Genomic DNA, 20,946 nt, shown 5'->3' with positions numbered 1-20,946 from the left:
TTTGTCACTGGTTGGAACCTGAACCAGATGAGTTATAATCAAACAGTTCTGAACTATGTATATTCAATTTTATTCAAGGCTTTTATTGGTGGTTGTTCTAGGATCCTTATTTTAGAATGACAAGGGATGTAGCTCCGAGGATTGGATATCTTAAACCAGCCTTATTGCATTCGATCTTCTTCCCAGCGCTGCAAGGAGCACAGACAAAAATGAGTGCTAGTGACCCCAACTCCTCCATCTTCCTCACTGACACACCCAAGCAGATCAAGACAAAGGTAAGAACCTACACAATATGAAAATATATACAGTACTATATTCAGTGGAGTAATTTGCTTGAGTGTTACAATAAGCCCTCCTTTTTTGTTTTGTTGACCATTTTTTTAAACATATCCACATCCTTTTTCCTTTTGTAATTTATTCTAATGTACCTTTGGAAATCGACCAAGTGAGACAAACATAACTAACCTAGTCTGATATTTTGCCCTGTCAGCTATACTACCAGAATAATATTTAATGTACTAAACATCCTGTTTGTTCACCTGGTGTCTGCAGAGCTTTGCCATGACAATAAGTCTGTCAATGTCCTGTCTCTACAAATACACAGCAGGTTTCTGTAATTTTAAAGACTGGCAACCTGTGATGTAAATCAAACGAAGAGCTCTTGTTCTCTGTTGACTACTCCATGGCACCAAATACCACCGTGTTACACAGTGACAGTTGCTAGGCAGGCGAAGCTTTCACTGCGGCTCAGTGGATCTGCTGCTACCATGCACTTCTCCAGCTAATTAGTCTGTGAACAGAAATATTACATTAACCTTCTCTTTGGTTTTAAAAAGAGTATCTATCTCCTCTCCAGTGCATCCCCATAACTACTCTTAATCCTAAAGAAAATCAGGCATTCATAATTACTAGACTAAATTAGACTAGGTTTGTTGCATGTGACATAGTGCTCTGTGGAATTTGCAATAAGAATGAGAATAAGAATCTTTAGAATATTCTGAAAAAGTTACAAAGTTAGACAAGAGGAACCCTGACTTTTAGGCATACGATACCCTTGATTTAGGGGTTGAGTATCTACAAGTAGGTAAACCTCCTTGTACATAGAAAGTTAAGTGTTCAGAAAAGGCGTGTTCAGCCCATGTATTGATTGGTGGAGGTCACTGTAGGTCAAAGCAGGGGAAAGATTTGTTGTAGCTTCTAGCTGGTTAGGCAGCATTCCTAATATGTTTGACAAACTGTCACAGAATGTAGCAGCTAAGATCTTTGGCATGGTTTTTTTTCTGTGAACAATTAGTGTCCTGCATATGAACTGCTAGGTGTGTCTTGAGGAAGCAGTATTTGTTTAAGAATTATAATTACGACTTCAGCATTGTGTCCTCTTGCATTTGTGTTTGAAGAATTCCACAATTATGCAGAGTTTTGTTTTAAGTAGGTAGATTAACTCTTCTATTTTACTGGGGGAGGAAAAAAACTAATCCCTGGCTTTAAAATAGTGATATTCATTTAAATACAATATTGGTAGTTTACCTCCAGTCTCTTGGGGGATATCAAATATACTCTAGGGGCAATCCAAGGTATTGTAAGCCAATAAATCCTATTTCTGCACCCAGTAAACTGGTTGAAACAATAATTAAAGGTAGAATTATAAACACCAGATCACAATATGATAGGCATTTCTTCTACAAAAGAAAATTATGGCTTAGAATAGAATTTTTTAAACATGTCAGTAAAGTTTTGTATAAAGGAAAACTAATTAATATTCATTTAAACTTTCAAAGGGCTTGGAAAAGTCCATTCCAAGAGGCAATTAAGAAGTCATGGAGAGAAAGGCAAAGTACTGTCTGTTGATCAAAAACTGACTAAGAGACAAAACAGAGTAGGCAAATGGCAAATTTCCATCATGGCAAAAGATTAACAGCAGGGTACCACAAGATTCTGTACTAGAATTGATTTTAATAACTTTATTAATGATCTGGAAAAGGGTATTAGCAGTGAGGTGGTAAAACTTGCAGATGGAACAAGCTAATTAGGTTAGTCAAGACTGGAAGACTGAGAAGCTTGAGAGGGACCTAACCAAGCTGGGTGAATGGGCAACACTGTGGTACATGAAATTCATTGCTGATGCATATAAAGCATAATAATCTCAACTACTTGTACCTCTAACTGGATTTTAAATTAACTTTATCAGCTCAGGAAAAAGACCATCGTTGTGGACAGCTCAATGAAACCCTATGCTCAATGTGCAGAAGCAGTCAAAAAAACAAACGATGTTTGCACGCTTAAGGAATGAGGGCAAGAATTATATACGCTATATCAGTATATGAAACAATGGTATGCCCTCAGCTGGAATTCTGCTTTCAGTACTAGTCATCCCTTCTCAGCAAGTATATTGCACAATTAGATGAGATTCAGAGATTGGAAACATGAACGATTCAGAGCATGAGAAAATTCTCATTTGAAGAGTCAAAAGACTGGAATTGTTTGCCTTACTGTGGAGGTGCAGAGGAGTGGAGACTTGATAAAGTATATAAAATAATGAGTGTTCTAGAAAAGGCACATTGTGAGCTGCTGTTCAGGCTGTCTCATACACAAGAACAAGGGGACAGTCGATGAAATTGGAAGGTGGCAAATTCAAAATTGATTTTAAAAAAATGTTTACGTTTTCAGACAATGAATAATTAGCCCATGAAACTCATTGCCCCAAGATATCATTTAAGATCCAGCTCTTAGCAAGATTCAAATATGACTAAGAATTCCGAGTTATAGCAAATACAGTAAATCCCAAACAGGATTTTGTCTGTAAACAGAAGAAAATGAAAAAGGGCAAATAGCAAAAATGAAGGTGCTGGACACTATCTCTTTCCAGCCTTGGCCATTATTATCTTCAGCTCCTCTCTTCTCCGTCTCTTGTCGCTCTTGATAGTTGCTAAGTCCTACCAGTTTTATTCTCTCTCTAACCTCCCTAAAATCTGTCCGCTCCACTCCATTCTCCTTCAAAGTTAATTTCTCAGTGAGGTGAATATAGGATATACCTAACAATGTTGCTTTTGTTTGTATGAAGATAGTTTTGTGCAATAATAATAATAATACATAGCCTTCCTTACAAATGGTGACAACTGCCGCAGAAAGGACTAGGTGTTCTTAATGAAAATCTGGGTAAATTCTTGATGCGACTTAATTAGACCTAAGGGACCAGTTTATGGGTTGATTGTGTGTATCATCATCTTGTCCTGCTGCTCACAGCTTGTCACTCCCCTAGTCATGTCCTCCCATTACCTTCTGCATCAGGATCAGGCTTCTTCCCTCGCCTTTAAGGCTCTGCACAAATCTGCTCCTGCTTGCACCTCAACTAGTCTTTGAGGTAGATTTTTTTTTTTTTGTATGTAATGTTGATAAAAGTGCTTATGGCCCTTCCATATCAACTGTTTATAGTGTAATCCCCATTTGACAGAAGTTATACCATCAAATAATTATGTTGTTCTAGATCAACAAGCATGCCTTCTCTGGAGGTAAAGATACTATTGAAGAACACAGGAAGTATGGGGGTAACTGTGAGGTTGATGTCTCTTACATGTATCTCACCTTCTTCCTTGAAGATGATGACGAACTTGAAAAAATGAAGCAGGTAAGGAGCCAACTTAAAGATCATTATTATTCGTCTTTTCATGAGGAGGGACCCAGCTACAATCAAGACCTCCTATTTGAACCTCCTCATGGAAGATATCCATGGTATAATGCTATATCCTCCCTTTTTATGGGTTTCTCTATCCTAGTTCAATCCTGCAAATGATCAAGATTTGTGTGTGATGGTTGTGGCATTCTCTCCACACGTGTATCACTTTCTTTTTCTTTTTAAAAAGTGGGAAACGACAAACCCCATATATTTTCATGGGGTCTTGTGTAGGAGGATCTCTTCCCTCCCTCTACCCCTTTTTAAACGATGCTACTTTGTTTGGCTTTTTTTATATGTTTTCATAAAGTTTTAAGAATATTGTGCATATTAACCCTACTTACGTAGTGTGCAATGTCTCTAAACCCTTTGTAGCTTTTAAAGCTAGTGACAAGTTTATTTCAGATGCTGATCGTCCTTATGGATGAACACAACTTTTGACATGTTTATATTTATATTAGGGCTGTCGATTAATCGCAGTTAACTCACGTGATTAACTCAAAAAAATTAACTGCGATTAAAAAATTAATCGCACTGTTAAAATAATAGAATACCAATTGAAATGTATTAAATACTTTTGGATGTTTTTCTACATTTTCAAATATATTGATTTTTATTATAACACATAATACAAAGTGTAAAGTGCTCACTTTATACTATTTTTATTACAAATATTTGCACTGTAAAAGTGAAAAACAAAAGAAATTGTAATTTTCAATTCACCTCATACAAGTACTCTGTCTCTATCGTGAAAGTGTAACTTACAAATGTAGATTTTTATTTTTTTTGTTACATAACTGCACACAAAAACAAAACAATGTAAAACTTTAGAGCCTACAAAGTCCACTCAGTCCTGCTTCTTATATACAATGTCACCTGAAAGTGAGAACAGGTGTTCACATGGCACTTTTGTAGCCGGTGTGGCAAGGTATTTACGTGCCAGATATGCTAAACATTTGTATGCCCCTTCATGCTTTAGCCACCATTCCGGAGGACATGCTTCCATGCTGATGATGTTGGTTAAAAAAATAATGCGTTAATTAAATTTGTGACTGAACTCCTTGGGGGAGAATTGTATGTCCCCTGCTCTGTTTTACCCACATTCTGCCATATATTTCGTGTTCTAGCAGTCTCTGATGATCACCCAGCACATGTTGTTTGATTTACGAACACTGTCACTGCAGATTTGACAAAATACAAAGAAGGTACCAACGTGAGATTTCTAAAAATAGCTACAGCACTCGACCCAAGGTTTAAGAATCTGTAGTGCCGTCCAGAATCTGAGAGGATGAGGTGTGGAGCATGCTTCCAGAAGTCTTAAAAGAGCAACACTCGGATGCGGAAACTACAGAACCCGAAAAACCAAAAAAGAATATCAACCTTCTGCTGGTTGCATCTGACTCAGATGATGAAAATAAACATGCATCGGTCCGCTCTGCTTTGGATCGTTATTGAGCAGAACCCATCATCAGCATGGATGCATATCCTCTGGAATGGTGGTTGAAGCATGAAGGGACATATGAATCTTTAGCGCATCTGGCATGTAAATATCTTGCGACGCCAGTTACAACAGTGCCATGCAAATGCCAGTTCTTTTTTTCAGGTGACATTGTAAACAAGAAGTGGGCAGCATTATTTTCTGCAAATGTAACCAAACTTGTTTGTCTGAGCGATTGGCTGAAGTGGACTGAGTGGACATGTAGGCTCTAAAGTTTTATATTGTTTTATTTTTGAATGCAGTTATTTTTTGTACATAATTTGACATTTGTAAGTTCAACTTTTATGATAAAGAGATTGCACTACAGTACTTATATTAGGTGAATTGAAAATACTATTTCTTTTATTTTTTACAGTGCAAATATTTATAATAAAAAATAAATATAAAGTGAGCACCATACATTTTGTATTCTGTGTTATAATTGAAATCAATATATTTGAAAATTTAGAAAACATCCAAAAATATTTAAATAAATGGTATTCTATTATTGTTTAACAGTGCGGTTAATTGCACGGTTAATTTTATTTACTCGCTTGACAGCCCTAATTTATATACAATGAAGTTCACACTAAGGCCTCACTAGTATAAGTAGTTTCCCTCTAAAACCTACCTCGCAAGAACTCCTCATCCTGGGATTGGTGGCAGGGTCCACTCACCCCTCTAGCTGTAAGGATCATTGATGGGTCTAAGCAGCACATGTGTTCTTTGGAAAGCAGTACTTTCACTCACCACTGAAAGCAACTATACCAAGACTAATTTGTTGACTTTCCCCACTCAGAATAGCTGTAAGAAAGACTAGGAGCTACCAATTTCTCTTTAGCTCTCCCCACACAACTTTCCCTGAACAGGGAAGGAAGCAGAGTTGAGGAAGTCGTTGATCCCCTGGGAATACTGCAGCCAAGTCCTTGTGTGTTCCAGGAGCACAGTGGGACACGCTGTCTGAGTGCTTTCCTGAAAATCTCCTAGTACTGCATCAGTACTAGCTCCACAGCTCCCATTGGCTGGAAACCACAACCAATGGGAGCTGTGGGGGCAGCGCCTGCAAGCAGAGGCAGCACGCAGAGCCGCCTGCCACACCTCTGCCTAGGAAGAGCCAGGACGGGTCGCCACTTGCAGGAAGCCACTTGATGTGAGCGCCCCCCGGATCCGGCACCCTGCACCCTCTCCCATGCTCCAACCCGCTGCACTGAGCCCTCTCCTGCATCCAAACTCCCTCACAGAGCCCGCACCCCACACCCTCTCCCGCGCCTCAGCCCCCAGCCCCTTCTGCACCCAAACTCCTTCCCAGAGCCCATGCCCCTCACCCTCTCCTGCACCCAAACTCCCTCCCTCTTAGTTAACCGGCATTTTTCACTTACTGGCACCCCCCTCCATTCCCCCACCATGCTGGATAAAACAGCTTTTACTGTAACTGGATTTTCAAGTTAAAACTCTGCTCACTTAGTTTACTCACAGAAGCATGTTAAATAAAAGAACTTGCTGTACTGTGTTGCTAAACCCTTTAAAAATCAGTGAGTGATGTTGCAGATTACACTACCAGTGTGATATCAGGTGATCTTCTGACGTACATAATTTTAATATATATGCAAATCTTTATTTGCCAGTTGTGCTTTTAAAGAGATTCTGCTCAACATTGAGGCTCTTTTCCAATTACCGGAGTAGTTTTTAACAACTGACACTTTCTTGGCAGGCTTACACAAGCGGAGCACTGCTCACAGGAGAGCTAAAGAAGGTGCTTATTGAAACACTACAGCCCTTGGTAGCAGCTCATCAGCAGAGACGCAAACAGATCACAGATGAAATGGTGAAACAATTTATGACTCCACGGAAACTGGCATTCGATTTTTAATGATGTAGATGTAATTTATCAATAGGTAGGAAATAGACTGAATTGTCATCACTCCTTAATTATGCAAAGGCTGCAATCAGTGCTTTATAAATGTTGCTCTTAACAAGTTATTTGCAGTGTACGATCAGTGACTATTTGGAAGAATTGTTAAGACATTATTCATATCTGTATTTAAAAAACCAAAACTTGTTAGGTGAGGTATCAATTTCATTGTAACACAAATGACAGCTGCCAGATTCTTTGGCGAACCATGTTAGTTAGCAGAGGACCCTATTACTGTACTTAAGTTGAAAATACTAAAATATAATAATAAAATTTCTATTGTAATGCCAAAGTCTAACTTGTTCTAGATATGCTAGTAAGAGTCCATAGCTCAAAAAGAAATGAAGTTCTTAGTAGATCCAACTTTTTTTATCCTGTGTTTCTCAGCTTAAGGGACTGGGTTATAATGGTGGCTGCTCAGGGACATATTGCACATACGCAGTAGGTGAGTTTTTCAGGGTACATTGTACAGGAATATGTTCCCAATGTTAAATGGATATGGAGTATCTCTGTTGCTAAAGCAGAGAACTGGGAGTCACGCTGACTCTGCCACAGCCTTTTGGCAAGTCACAGAATCTTCTCTCCCTTCATTTCCACATCTGTAACAGTGGAGTGATAATACTTACCTCCCCAGACACTGGGCCAAGTTCACTAATGCTTGTAAAGTTTTTATCCTCAGATGGAACACACTATAGAAATGCAAATTACTTTTTCATTACCGGGATCTAAAATGCCTCAGATTATGCTGAGAAACCCCTTATGACTGAGGTATTCCTTTTAAGTTGTTCATTTGTTAGAAAATCTACTTCCTTGAAATACCCCATAAAATATTTCCATGTCCAATTTCTTTAAGCAACAGACCCTTACAATCTTTAGTGCAATACATGCAATAGCAATACAAACAATCAACTGACATTTTTTGATAGTGCTGAAAACATTATTCGTTAGACTGGATCTAAAGTATAACAATTTATGTGTATTTATAACTCATACCTGTCTGGATGATAGAATTGGAAATACAGTTGAGCACTGAAAACAGAGTTATGTTGTAATATTTGACAGTCATTTAAAATGAAATGAAAGTAGCTAGGACTGTTTGTAAGATTCCATCCATTAGAGGTTGATTCAGTAAACTATGTATGTGGTATGAAAGGTGATAGGTAGTTTGAACCCCCTGAAAAAGCAATTTGTCAGGACTTCCATACTGTAGAACCTGGGCACATGCATACCAAAGTCTGAGGTGTTTGTACAATGAACAGTGCCCTAGGAGTCCTTTACCTATGTAAAGGTATACTCCCAACTTTTTTCATACCTTACTAGATAGAGGGTGTGACATTCTGTACCTTGGGGGAGCAGCCTGTAACCCCCCATATTCCTCATCTGTATATAATTATATAATTTACATATAAAGCATGCCTTGTAAGGTATCAGGGGAAAGTTATGATCTGCTGAAAGTCATTTCTCTGTCCACATATGTATATTATGAATGCATGTGAAGTTATGAGAGTTGTGTTGTATGGTTGTCACTAAAACATGCTGTAAATTGGGGAATCAGCCAGATATTAGCTCTCCAGAGGCAACAACAAGGAAAGTAACTGACACCCCGCCCGAGCGTTGAACAACTCATCAACAGCCATTGTCCAGCAAGGGAGCTACAATTCAATGACTTACCTGCATGAGGCCACACCAAGGGGATTGCTCAACTTTGCCTGGAGACTCAGCAATGCCCCCCAGGCATGCCTGGACTTATGTTCTACAAGCACATGGACTGAGGGTATAAAACTGAACACAGGGGCCCAGGCTTGGCCTTTCTCCTTCACCCACCTATGCTGCAAGCAACAAGGACACTCTGAAGACTCCAACTGAGGGGACTGGCCCAGATTTCAAGGGTGAAATCTATATATTATGGACAGCAATATCCAGTGGGGTGAGAAAAACTGCTTAATCTAAATGTTGCCCAATCTAATAGGGTTGAGAGTTTAGACTGGGGGGTAATATTTTATTTTCTTTTGGTAACTAACTCTGACTTTTTGCCTATCACTTAATAGCACTTAAAATTTATCTTTTGTAGTCAGTAAACTACTTTTACTGTTTACCTTTACCAGGGAGTTTGTGGCAAATCTGCTCAGGTTTGCAAAGGCTGGTGTATATTCACTTTCCATTGATGAAGTAGTGAACCAATTAATAAATTTGCACTGCTCGTCTTGAGCAGTGCAAGACGGTATTTTCCTGAGGTACAGTACTAGGAGCTGGGGGGATTCGGCTCTGGTGCCTTTCTCTGTCTGGTTCATGAGTGTCTCTGGGAGCATTCATGCAATCTAGCTGGGTGTGGGGTCTCCACATGCGGTTGTGCTGAGTGATAACAGCGCCTGGAGGGGTTTGTTGCTGGTCACTAGCCAGGCATTGTGAGAGACAGCCCAGGCTGAAGAGAGTTCAGGGGGCACAGCGGTCCCACAGCCCCAGGCTGCACCTCAGGGATTCCATCACAGAGGTTTATTGTGGGAAAGGAGGGAGATGTTTAATGGGTTAACTTAAAGTCTGATCCAAAGCCCACTGCAGTCAATGGGAGCTCTTCCATTAAGTTCAATGCATGAGAACATGAAGGACTAATACAGTAGTCCTGCTTAGAGCTAGCAGACAATGCACAATTTCTCCCTTCCCATCCTCAAAATTCTGCCAATGCACTCGGGTCCTGCGGTCTCACAATTTGGCACAACTGGCAGCTGCTGCTCAGGAGTATGTTGAGTGGTTTTTTAGTATGATGTGGACATGCGTCCACCTGGGACCAGGAGGTAACTATGAAACTCGTTAAAGTTGGGATCTTGCTACCACATGTTTAAACTTCATTATTTATGTGCTGAAAACTACCGTTCACCCCTGACCTGATCTTGGGAGGTTTATGCCTAAAATCAAACTATAATCGCTATGTTAGGAAAAGTTAAGAAGCGTAAAGATGTTGAAAATAAAAATAAATAAAGCTGTAATGCAAGTAGGGGAAATCAAATGTGTATTTGTAACAGACTTTTCTAAAAGTATGAGGTGTAATCAGTTAGCATCAAGCCTAAATAATTAACCTAAGTGCTTGACTTAGGGTTATAAGAGTTAGCAAAACAGGCTACAAAACAAAGTGCTTAGTTTTTTCTCCTAAAATATGGTGGCCTGATGTCACAGATAAAAATCTCACTGGGTTTAGTACACTGAAGTCAACTTTACCAACAGCTACCCATTTATATAGGCCATCACATCACCATAGTATCCGAGCACCTCCAAGTATTTAAAAATTAAAATAATTTCTATCTATCGTCCTTCCCAGCCTGTAGGCAAACTAACTTGATTTCCATCCTGTCATACTTGAAGAGGGTATGGACCCTGTATTAGAAAGGTGAAACACTGTCTCCGTATGTGAGAAGTTAACTGTTTGATTAATGTGGACTTTTTAATGGTGACCTTTCTAGTTTCCCACAATCCAACTTTAACCCTGTTTGATCCACACTCTCAATATTGTAGAGTATTATGGGATTATGGATATTTTTCTCATTTCTTTGAAGAACTTCCAATGCAAATTTCTTGTGTTTGTGCAGATTTCCCAAGCAGTGCAGCACTATATGTCCTAATTTGTTTCAATAAACTTACATTACTATAGGAGAAAGGGGAACAGAGTGTGCAATTCTGTAACTTTTAACTCAGATGTACAGAATTATTTTGTATTTAAGCTGGCGAGCACTAGAAGAATGTGAAAACAGAATGAATTAAACATGTTTGCTGATATAACGCTTTAATAAAGTACTGCAGTGATTGCTTACAAAAAGTATGTTTCTGAAAACTGAAGTTTATATATAGCAACAGCATGATTAATATTTCCCAATGGAGACTGACAAACTCAAATTTCCACTGGAAAATGTCACTCAACAAATCCCAGAGGCTGGGGAGAACAGAGTCTTCAAAAGCCTCAGTGAAATCCTTGAGAGCTTTTGTCAGATAATGATCAGCTGAAAACTTTACCTTGACTTACTGGTATTTTGTTCATCTCCGTATAATAAAAATATGGATTGAGTTGACATAAGTCTGTGTTTAATTTCTCCATTTCCGCTCCCGGTACTTAATGAGGGCATCTACTTTCATTTCACACTTTTCTTTTAGCCCCTTTCCCTGTTCTTGTGAAGATTGGATCAGTCACTCGCAGATATTGCTTGTCCAAAGTCTGCAAGGCCTGAAGTTGCCCCCAAGTTTGGATCCTCTGTAGTTTCTGTGAATTAAGGATTCCCCCAAGAGGTTCTGTTCACCGCGTACTGCCAGGTGGACCTGAGCTCGGAGTCAGTCTCCAGCGCCCCATAACAGGGCAGTAAAACTGGAGAGCTATCTACAGATGAACTATGTGGGGGAAGTTAAGGGTATGAAAGCTATTGCTGCAGTGTCTCAGAAGGTTTGGCATGACAAGAGGAACTCAAAAATGGAAATATGGCTCTCTAGAATGAAGGGTGGCTGAGAATGACAAATACTCCTTGTGACTAGCCTCGCTAAATTGCTTCACTTCTTAGTGTGATGCATCCTGGAAACCACATGGCAATAGTTGAGAACATTGCCTCAGAAACAGGAAGTAAATGGCAAGACAAAAATATACGGAGCAGACTGGCCCCCTCTGCCGCAACACTGCTTTAAGCGTAAGGCCATTAACTTCACATTATAAAAGAGACTTGTTTACACAGAAAGCTGCAGTTTCTGGCAAAATACGTTTGGTAATCAGCATGGCAAATGTGTTGTCTTCCTTGTGCTGACTGGCCTTCAGCCTGGATAATTTATCAGAAGAAATAGTTCTCTGATAATTAAAGTTGCAATTAATAGCTCATGGTCAAGGCAACGTTAAGCAAAACAGAACAGTCAGTTCCTGGATCCCAGCATTCACACATCAAAAACACTTTGCTTGGTATATTTGCAATTTACCTGTATCTGTGGTACATACACAGTGTACGGTGTTAGACTTACAGCAAAAGTGGGCTTGTTTGTTTTATTAATCACGCATGTGGAGTGAAGACCAGTTTTTATTTTGCTAGGCAACAGAGAGGGGGAGAGGGCAAGAGAAGAGACACTGAGCGTCCAGGGCCCCTGTTGGCCAGAGGAGGACAGCAGGGTGCCTGCTGGCAGGAGGGGCAGTGTCTGAGAGCAAGGAGGGGGGCAGAGTCAAATGATTGGCAAGTGCAACCTCAGGAAGAATAACGAGCTGGACCAATAGGAAGGGAGATGCCTGCCCCGGGAGCCCTGGAGGCGGGAGGAGCTACGTTGGAGCAGTCTGGAGCCAGACACAAAAAGGACAGGATTGGCAGTGTGAGGAGCTGGTGAGTCCCGGGCCTGCATGCAGGGTTCCCCCTGAGAACTGGTCTCTGGATGCAAAATCCCTCAGCTTGGCCCTTTCTTCAAGGCAACTCCTAGTTTAGAGGGCTTTGTTGGGAAAAATCCTGCCTATTAACCTGTGGAGGGGCTTACCGCCTTATCCCAAGTGAGAGTCTGTTGAGCTGCACTAAGCCAAATCAGTCAAGTTGCTAATTGCTGCTCAGACAATATTGTGGTCAACGGCCCCTACAAAGTGCGTACACCAACGGGACACTAATTTTACATTTGCTATATCAGGTCACATGACTGGGGAAATTGACGGATATTATCAGTGTGGGCACCGGTGACCCTGAGAGTAGTGTTTTACCCTGTGATATTTGCTTCCTGTTTAATATAATTACTGTGTCTGTGTTATTTCTTGGGAGTTGGCAAGTAAGTGGGGGTTACCCATGGTTAGAATTTTACTTCCAAGTTGCCCTGGTGACCCTGCCCTGCCAGGAAGGAGCAAGGGGGGTGGAGGCACCACCAAATAAATTCATATGGGAATACAGAAGTTACACCCTACTGAGCTGAGGCAGGATCCAGAAAAACCCACGCCTGTCCATCAAAGCCTGTAAGGATATTTCTGCTAAAACAGGTAACCAAGTGGAGAGAGGTGCTTTACAAGTTAGATCAAGTTTATTCAAAAGTAGGAGACAACTTGACAAGACAACTAAATGGACACAATGTAGTAGTCATCAGCCACTTCTCTCCAATTCTGCATTTCACTCCCCCATAAGTCTACTGATTTCACCCAAGACCTCTGTTGGTGGACTGTTGTTTGAGCGTTCTGTTATATGAAAAGTCTTCTCAAAGGAAGCAGCCACCTTAGAACCGAGTGATGTAACATGCTTTTACTTCATAAGATGTTCTGCAAGTCTCATTACGCCTTCGTATGTTACAAACACCACCATGTTCACTGGAAAAGCACGAATGCAGTTTAATCCAAGTCCTTTGAAAAGAACTCTTATTCCTTCTTCTTTCACACTGACTCGGATGCAGTGTATGAGTCCTCTGTACTTGCGCTGGCCCAAGTTATCTACTTGCATCCGTGATTTAATTACATCCATAGGAGTAGCTACGGCCCACCCAAACACTCCAGCAGAGCCACCAGAAATAAGCACAGTCAGTATGTCTGCAAAAAGAGAACCAATAGTAGGAATAGTTAACCAGAGTGTGGTAATGATAGAGCGGTAAGCATTTCCAGAGAGACTTTTTCCAGCTACTCGTTCAAATATAACACTGTGAACAGTTTTAGAAAAAGAGGAAAAACTGCAGAAAGAGACTGTTTTACTAAAAATTAGTTTTGTACAGCGTGACTGACCTCACAACAGTCCAAATCAGAAGTAACTCCACTGATGTCAACAGAATTACAACCGGATAAGTGAGATCAGAGTTTCTTCATGCAGACTTTCCACTGACTTCAACTAGAGTTCTAGCAACCTCAGCCAGTCCACTGGATTTATCTTGCCATATCAGATCATTCTAGGCTATCTAGGGGGTTGTATTGTTCCCATCACTACAGTATGCAAGTCCATTTATACTGTATAACCATTCAAACAGCACTGTTGATACACCATCAAGTTTCAGATACTGCCTCCAGTTGTGACCAGTGCTTGACCTGATGCTGAAATAAAGTGAAACGACTCTACAATGAACCTGACCATTTATGCAATTTGGGAAGGAGAAAAAGGAATTCCTTCCTGCCCAAAGACAAAGTTGTGTTCTTAACAAAACTGTGCCTTGTAACTTCTTACTCTAGATAGCAAGCCTACTATCCTGTATTGCCTGTAGTAGTAAATTCTGCAGGATATCTACCACATGTATATTATATATAGTTCCAATGTTTCCAATATTTTAAATGTGCTACCTTTTAATTTCACAGCATATTCATTTTTTCATGTAGCAACAAGTCAGGTGGCTCGGGGCACCTTACCTAGTTTAAGGTAATATTTGGTTTTGAGACATTATAGTTAAGACTGACCTGGAGCCTGCCACTCCAAGGTGTCCAGTGCCTCTGCAGCTGGAGTCCACCACCTGTTTCCAATTGCTTATATAACTGTCTCACCAAGAATAATCTTCTTTGCTGAAACTTCTCGCAGATTGGCTTAACCCAGAGGGGGGAGGCATTTTGTAGTCATCTTGGGGTTATTTGCCTCTTAGGAAACTTAAGACATTTTTTGTTTCTGTGTCTGGGATAGTTCAAAGGCCTTTGTTTTCAAACTTCAGCCTGGGCATGTAGCGCATGCAGTGCTGCGGGCTGTAGAATGCTTGTTTTGTCTCATTTGCTGGAATTCCTCCCCATCGCTATCTGAAGAGGAGGTGCATGGCTTGAGAACTAAGCATTCCGAGTGTACGGAAGAGATTGCTACACTTGGAATAATTACAGTCTAATGAAGTTGGTCTGATTTCACAATCCAAGCAGAGTTGAGTGCGACACAACCCAGATGGGAGATTGCTTAAGGAAGACTCATAGCCTGCAAGAAATTGTGGATATGATGCACTAGCTGGCCCTCCTCTCTCTAAAACCCCAAGCCTTAAAGGGACTGAGGACCTGCCACTCTCTCTGATTGAATTAAATCCTTTGTTAAAGGGTTTATTCAAATGAGGCCACTTGGCACCTCGTATGATTAACCCCTTAGTACAGAACCAGTGCCCCATGTATTACTGCAGGATACTGTGCTACCATAAATTGGATGGTTCCAATCCCTAGCAGTCATTAAAAACTGCATAGCACATCATCTAAGAGTAGGGGTGTTATCCCCAACATGTTTAGTCAAATTTCAGTTCCATTCTTCTTATAGTAAATATTTAGAAAAACTGGACGTGCACAAGTCCATGGGGCCGGATGCGCTGCATCTGAGGGTGCTAAAGGAGTTGGCAGATGAGATTGCAGAGCCATTAGCCATTATTTATGAAAACTCATGGCGATCGGGGGAGGTCCCAGATGACTGGAAAAAGGCTAATGTAGTGCCCATCTTTGAAAAAGGGAAGAAGGAGGATCCGGGGAACTACAGGGCAGTCAGCTTCACCTCAGTCCCTGGAAAAATCATGGAGCAGGTCCTCAAGGAATCAATTATGAAACACTTAGAGGAGAGGAAAGTGATCAGGAACAGTCAGCATGGATTCACGAAGGGGAAGTCGTGCCTAACTAACCTAATTGCCTTCTATGATGAGATAACTGGCTCTGTGGATGAGGGGAAAGCAGTGGATGTGTTATTCCTTGACTTTAGCAAAGCTTTTGATACGGTCTCCCACAGTATTCTTGCCGCCAAGTTAAAGATGTATGGGCTGGATGAATGGACTGTAAGGTGGATAGAAAGCTGGCTAGATCGTCGGGCTCAAAGGGTAGTGATCAATGGCTCCATGTCTAGTTGGCAGCCGGTTTCAAGCGGAGTGCCCCAAGGGTTGGTCCTGGGGCCAGTTTTGTTTAATATCTTTATTAATGATCTGGAGGATGGTGTGGACTGCACTCTCAGCAAGTTTGCAGATGACACTAAACTAGGAGGCGTGGTAGATACACTAGAGGGTAGGGATCGGATACAGAGGGACCTAGACAAATTAGAGGATTGGGACAAAAAAAACCTGATGAGGTTCAACAAGGACAAGTGCAGAGTCCTGCACTTAGGATGGAAGAATCCCATGCACTGCTACAGACTAGGGACTGAATGGCTAGGTCGCAGTTCTGCAGAAAAGGACCTAGGGGTCACAGTAGATGAGAAGCTGGATATGAGTCAACAGTGTGCTCTTGTTGCCAAGAAGGCTAATGGCATTTTGGGCTGTATAAGTAGGGACATTGCCAGCAGATCGAGGAACGTGATCGTTCCCCTTTATTCGACATTGGTGAGGCCTCATCTGGAATACTGTGTCCAGTTTTGGGCCCCACACTACAAGAAGGATGTGGAAAAATTGGAAAGAGTCCAGTGGAGGGCAACAAAAATGATTAGGGATCTGGAGCACATGACTTATAAGGAGAGGCTGAGGGAACTGGGATTGTTTAGTCTCCAGAAGAGAAGAATGAGGGGAGATTTGATAGCAGCCTTCAACTACCTGAAGGGGGGTTCCAAAGAGGATGGAGCTCGGCTGTTCTTCATGGTGGCAGATGACAGAACAAGGAGCAATGGTCTCAAGTTGCAGTGGCGGAGGTCCAGGTTGGATATTAGGAAACACTATTTCACTAGGAGGGTGGTGAAGCACTGGAATGTGTTACCTAGGGAGGTGGTGGAGTCTCCTTCCTTGGAGGTTTTTAAGGCCCAGCTTGACAAAGCCCTGGCTGGGATGATTTAGTTGGGAATTGGTCCTGCTTTGAGCAGGGGGTTGGACTAGATGACCTCTTGAGGTCCCTTCCAACCCTGATATTCTATGATTCTATGATTCTATGAAATAGCCTCCGCATCTTCAAATAAATATGACAATCTTTGCTTCTTATCCTAAATGACTCTAATTAGATTGTTTTGCATTTTTAAATCTGTGTCCTGTTTCATCCCAGACGTAGCTGCATTTATTCTTAAGCAATGTGATTCCTATTGACTGGGAAGCCTGTTTTGGGTAACCACTACATGACACTTATTCAAGGAATCCCACCCTACTTTACTTAGCTTGCAGGGTCTAATTAAAGGGTGATCAAAACTATACTGAAAGACTTGTTGATACTTTAAAATAGTCACCTCATACAGATTTCACTATATATAGTTTGTACATTCTGTAAGTAAATCATTTTGGGAGCCGCTTGGATGAATGGTACTATATAAATGCAATAATTGTAAGCTTTGTGGTTGAAAACCAATGCACAACAGGAGACAGGTAAAAAGAATGTATACTCAAAATATGCCTCCCCTGTTAATGCAATATAAACGAACCTATTTTTGTAGGCAATCCTGAACTGTTTTCTCCACATACCTGGTTTATTTTTTCCAGCTGGAGTAAACCAATCACACAGGATATTATAGGTTAGGAAATATGTTGCAAATGAGTGGCAGTCCCTGCACAGTAATGCAGAACAACCTTTGTATAGACCCCCAAAACCTTCCTCCTTTGCTATCATCCTCAGACAATGCACAGGTCCTTGATACTTTGGCTTGGAGAGGTGAGAAGCTGTAACTGAGTAATGTGATTGCTTCTGAGTTTGCATTCGAACTTTAGCTGTTTCCGTAGGCGATATTAGCACCACCTGGAAAATTAAAAGAACGTATAACTTTTAAACTTTCACGGTGTTTGGATTAACATCATTATCCTTCTTGAGCCAATGAATCAATCACACTTGACTTTTCCAGGCAACAGTAGCAGTTTTACAGCCTAAAGCTAGCCAAGCCCATCCTCCTCCAATTCAAGTGAGCATGCTCTAAATCATCATAGAGCAACTGCAAGACTAAAGTTTGGAGCTGCCTAAGCATGAGTTAGGAGCACACAATGTAATGAGAGGTTTCAGAGTAGCAGCCGTGTTAATCTGTATCCGCAAAAAGAAGAACAGGAGTACTTGTGGCACCTTAGAGACTAACAAATTTATTAGAGCATAAGCTTTCGTGGACTACAGCCCACTTCTTCTATGCATCCTAAGAAGGGGGCTGTAGTCCATGAAAGCTTATGCTCTAATAAATTTGTTAGTCTCTAAGGTGCCACAAGTACTCCTGTTCTTCTTTTTAATGTAATGAGAGGCATGCAAAAGTGGTGCACTGGGGCATAGCGCAGTATTGTAGAATAGGAACAAGCAGTCAGGCCATTAGGGAAGAAAGGAGGGAATCCTAAGCTAACAGTACATTATACGAGTCCTAGTACATGTGTCAGTGGGCTGGAACCACTGTCATAAACAATGCTAGAAATTAAACTGAGATGAGAAATCTTTGCTATTTGATTTCCCTGACTTAATCTGGGCATTAAGTTGCTCCATACAATGCGATCTGCTATGAAAAATTATCTACTGAATGGTCCTCTACATGGGGCAAGGAAACATATACATGTAATTTGTGATGTGTTTTTTAAATACTTTGTTTTTATTTTAGAAAAGAAGATTAATGTCAGACACCCAGCAAGACTGAGCCAAACCAAACCAGCATGTGGGCACAACAGAGGAAGAGTAGAACTTCTTCTTTTTTTTTATTTTTTAATTCTGTTGCAAGATTCCAAAGGATTATTATAAACAGTGGGGTTCCAATGACCTTCCTATAAGTACTGAACAAAAGCTATTCACTATCTTTCCAGCCTCACATATATAAAACTGGGACCTTTCTTTGTGGTCTTTTTTGTGATTTACCTACCCGAACAGCACCAGTAGCACATCCAGCAACAGAAATATCCACCTTTGATGGCTTCACGTCTGAAGTGCCATATCTTAATCTGCAGATGTTATAAAGGAAGTTTCTGTATGCCCCAAATGAAAAAGAAGAAACAAGCGACACTGTGGAGACTGACAGTGACATGCCTCTGTAAAATCCCCATGCCTAGTTTGAAAGAGAGAGAGAAAGAATCGATTAGAAAGGAAATAGCTTGTACTTATGCAAATGCCCTATCCAATCTGCTCTAACACGCAATCCATTCGCTGTAGAGTCACCCTCAGCCTGCAGTTAGCTTTCTTAACAATTTAACAATAAAATAAAGTTCAACCTAAATCTTCTCCCCAGGGCTGGCTGTTTGTACAGTCCCCATTCAGGGTTGACCAGTCCAGACCCTAGGTTCTCTTTGATTACTTCTGAGATCTCTCCTCCCTTCTATCTAGAGTGGAATTGATGGGCTGCTTGCAATATGAATCAGCATGACACACTTAGCAGCTCAGCACCTGCTAACAAGTGGGTACACAGGATCATTGTTTCGGTTGTTACACTCGCTTTTATGATAAATGTAATGTATTAAACTAGATGTACTTAGTATCAGAGGGGTAACCGTGTTAGTCTGGATCTATAAAAAGCGACAAAGAGTCCTGTGGCACTTTATAGACTAACAGAAGTATTGGAGTATAAGCTTTCAAGGGTGAATACCCACTTCGTCAGACGCATGTACTTACTTTCTCTGCTTTGTATGTTTCTCGAATGCAGTGCCAAATTCCATTATAGGTCCTCTCCGTCTGAATTCTCACCTGTAAGCAAAGGACATCATATTCAGAAAATATTAACGAATACATTAATGCTACACCGTTTTATTTGCAGTAGAATCTCGTTCTCAAGCAGACAGCAGATACTATCAGATATTAATTATAGAACGCTTTTGTATAAAGAATTTGAAAGAAAAATTTACAGCATTCAGTTATATCACTGATTTACCAAATGGAGAAGAACAGGCAAGAGCAAAAAGTTAAGTTTTAGAAGTAAAGTTAAAACAAATACCTTTACTGTATCCAGTGGATAACCCACAGCAACACTTAAGCCACCTGAAACAGATATTTTATTAAACAAGGTTAAGAATGTACATAATTACAGGACCAATTTCCTAATGCAAAGGAAGTCATTAAATGAATTTCAGTGAAAGTCAGTTCCAGAAAGACAAGTTGTTTTTGATACCATATCTCTAATTTGTAGGTAACCAGAAAGTTTAAGCCAAAGATCAAGATGCAAAAAAAAGAGAGGCTGAGACAAATTAAAAGAAAGCTTTGGAGTGGCAAAGGGAACATCCCAGAGGTAACAGCAGCATAGTGCAAGCCAGGATTGTAAACGAAAAAGTAACAAATGTTGCTAGGAATATGCTATGCAAAGTGCTAATGTCATGGGCTGTGGGCTGCCCTGTTGACATTGGACTTTAGTTGTGTCGGGAGTTTTAACAGGAGATGTCAAGGAAATAGTTGATCGTTTCCTAGTCCCCTGTCTTTTTGCATGTCCTTTCTCATCTTAGAGTGTAAGCTTTCTGGGGCAAGACCAAGCCTTCCTACGCAGGACACTGTGGCTTCCGCTCCCTTGGCAACACGTAGGCCTCTAGATGTTACTGAATAACCCCTACTGGAGCCTCTAGATGCTACTGTACCAGAAGTAGTAAGTAATAAAGAATGAAGCCACTCAGATATTAACTGAGGTTTACAGACTACAGGTTCCAGCCAGCAAGACTCCATCTTGATCTAAGCAGAGGTAGCCAGTGATTTCATTCTATGACTTCACAGGGCAAAGTTGGAACACATTATGGGCAGTCTTCAAGAGCCACATATGAAGCCCCAGACTAAACTACTCAATGGGAGTTAAAGGCACCCAGTACCTTCCAGGATCGAGCCCATAAAGCAATAGTGTGTTTTACATGTGCAGTGAACAGATACACGACAGTGCAAAGAAAGAGGAACAAAAACAAAGGACTAATGCTTAACCAGGAAACAGCCCTTGAAAAGGAGCCAAGCTGATTTTAGAACTGTGATGTGATGCAATGTCAGGGCAGTAACACTGTGTACAACATACAGCACAAGCCCAATGGCTGCTTTGCAAATCAGCGTGGCAGAGCTGACCTTAGGCTAAACTGCCCTTGCTGTTTCAGCTTTGGCAAGCTTCAAGTGTCACCCCACTGTGACAGTGCTGAGGAGGACTAATGATGGGGTATGCACAAAGTCAGGCT

The 20,946-nt window shown here is 40.9% G+C and overlaps 2 protein-coding genes across 13 annotated transcripts in view; one reads left to right on the top strand and one right to left on the bottom strand.

The window, feature by feature from the left end:
• The window catches only part of WARS1 (tryptophanyl-tRNA synthetase 1), a 33,250-nt gene extending 25,899 nt beyond the window's left edge, over positions 1 to 7,351 (top strand). Inside the window, exons 9-11 of one of the 2 annotated variants that reach the window (XM_005308834.4) lie at positions 102 to 275; positions 3,485 to 3,625; positions 6,859 to 7,351. In XM_005308834.4, coding sequence (XP_005308891.2) covers positions 102 to 275; positions 3,485 to 3,625; positions 6,859 to 7,017 — 474 coding nt within the window. In that variant the 3' untranslated portion in view covers positions 7,018 to 7,351. Of the gene's footprint in view, positions 1 to 101; positions 276 to 3,484; positions 3,730 to 6,830 lie in introns of both variants that reach the window. The other variant, XM_065595700.1, reaches the window with a different exon arrangement.
• Positions 7,352 to 13,043: 5,692 nt separating this feature from the next.
• Positions 13,044 to 20,946, bottom strand: part of SLC25A47 (solute carrier family 25 member 47) — a 42,973-nt gene continuing 35,070 nt past the window's right edge. For all 11 annotated transcript variants that reach the window (XM_065595701.1, XM_005308831.5, XM_005308828.5 and 8 more), the window contains 5 exons: positions 19,743 to 19,786; positions 19,424 to 19,495; positions 18,681 to 18,863; positions 17,326 to 17,596; positions 13,044 to 13,561 (listed from right to left, as the gene is read on the bottom strand). In XM_065595701.1, coding sequence (XP_065451773.1) covers positions 13,281 to 13,561; positions 17,326 to 17,596; positions 18,681 to 18,863; positions 19,424 to 19,495; positions 19,743 to 19,786 — 851 coding nt within the window. In that variant the 3' untranslated portion in view covers positions 13,044 to 13,280. The remainder of the gene's footprint in view (positions 13,562 to 17,325; positions 17,597 to 18,680; positions 18,864 to 19,423; positions 19,496 to 19,742; positions 19,787 to 20,946) is intronic.

Source organism: Chrysemys picta, chromosome 4 (genome assembly GCF_011386835.1).
Source record: "Chrysemys picta bellii isolate R12L10 chromosome 4, ASM1138683v2, whole genome shotgun sequence".
NCBI classification, from domain to species: Eukaryota; Metazoa; Chordata; order Testudines; family Emydidae; genus Chrysemys; species Chrysemys picta.
Note: the sequence above shows the minus strand (reverse complement) of the source record. Positions and strands in the feature narration are given on the sequence as shown.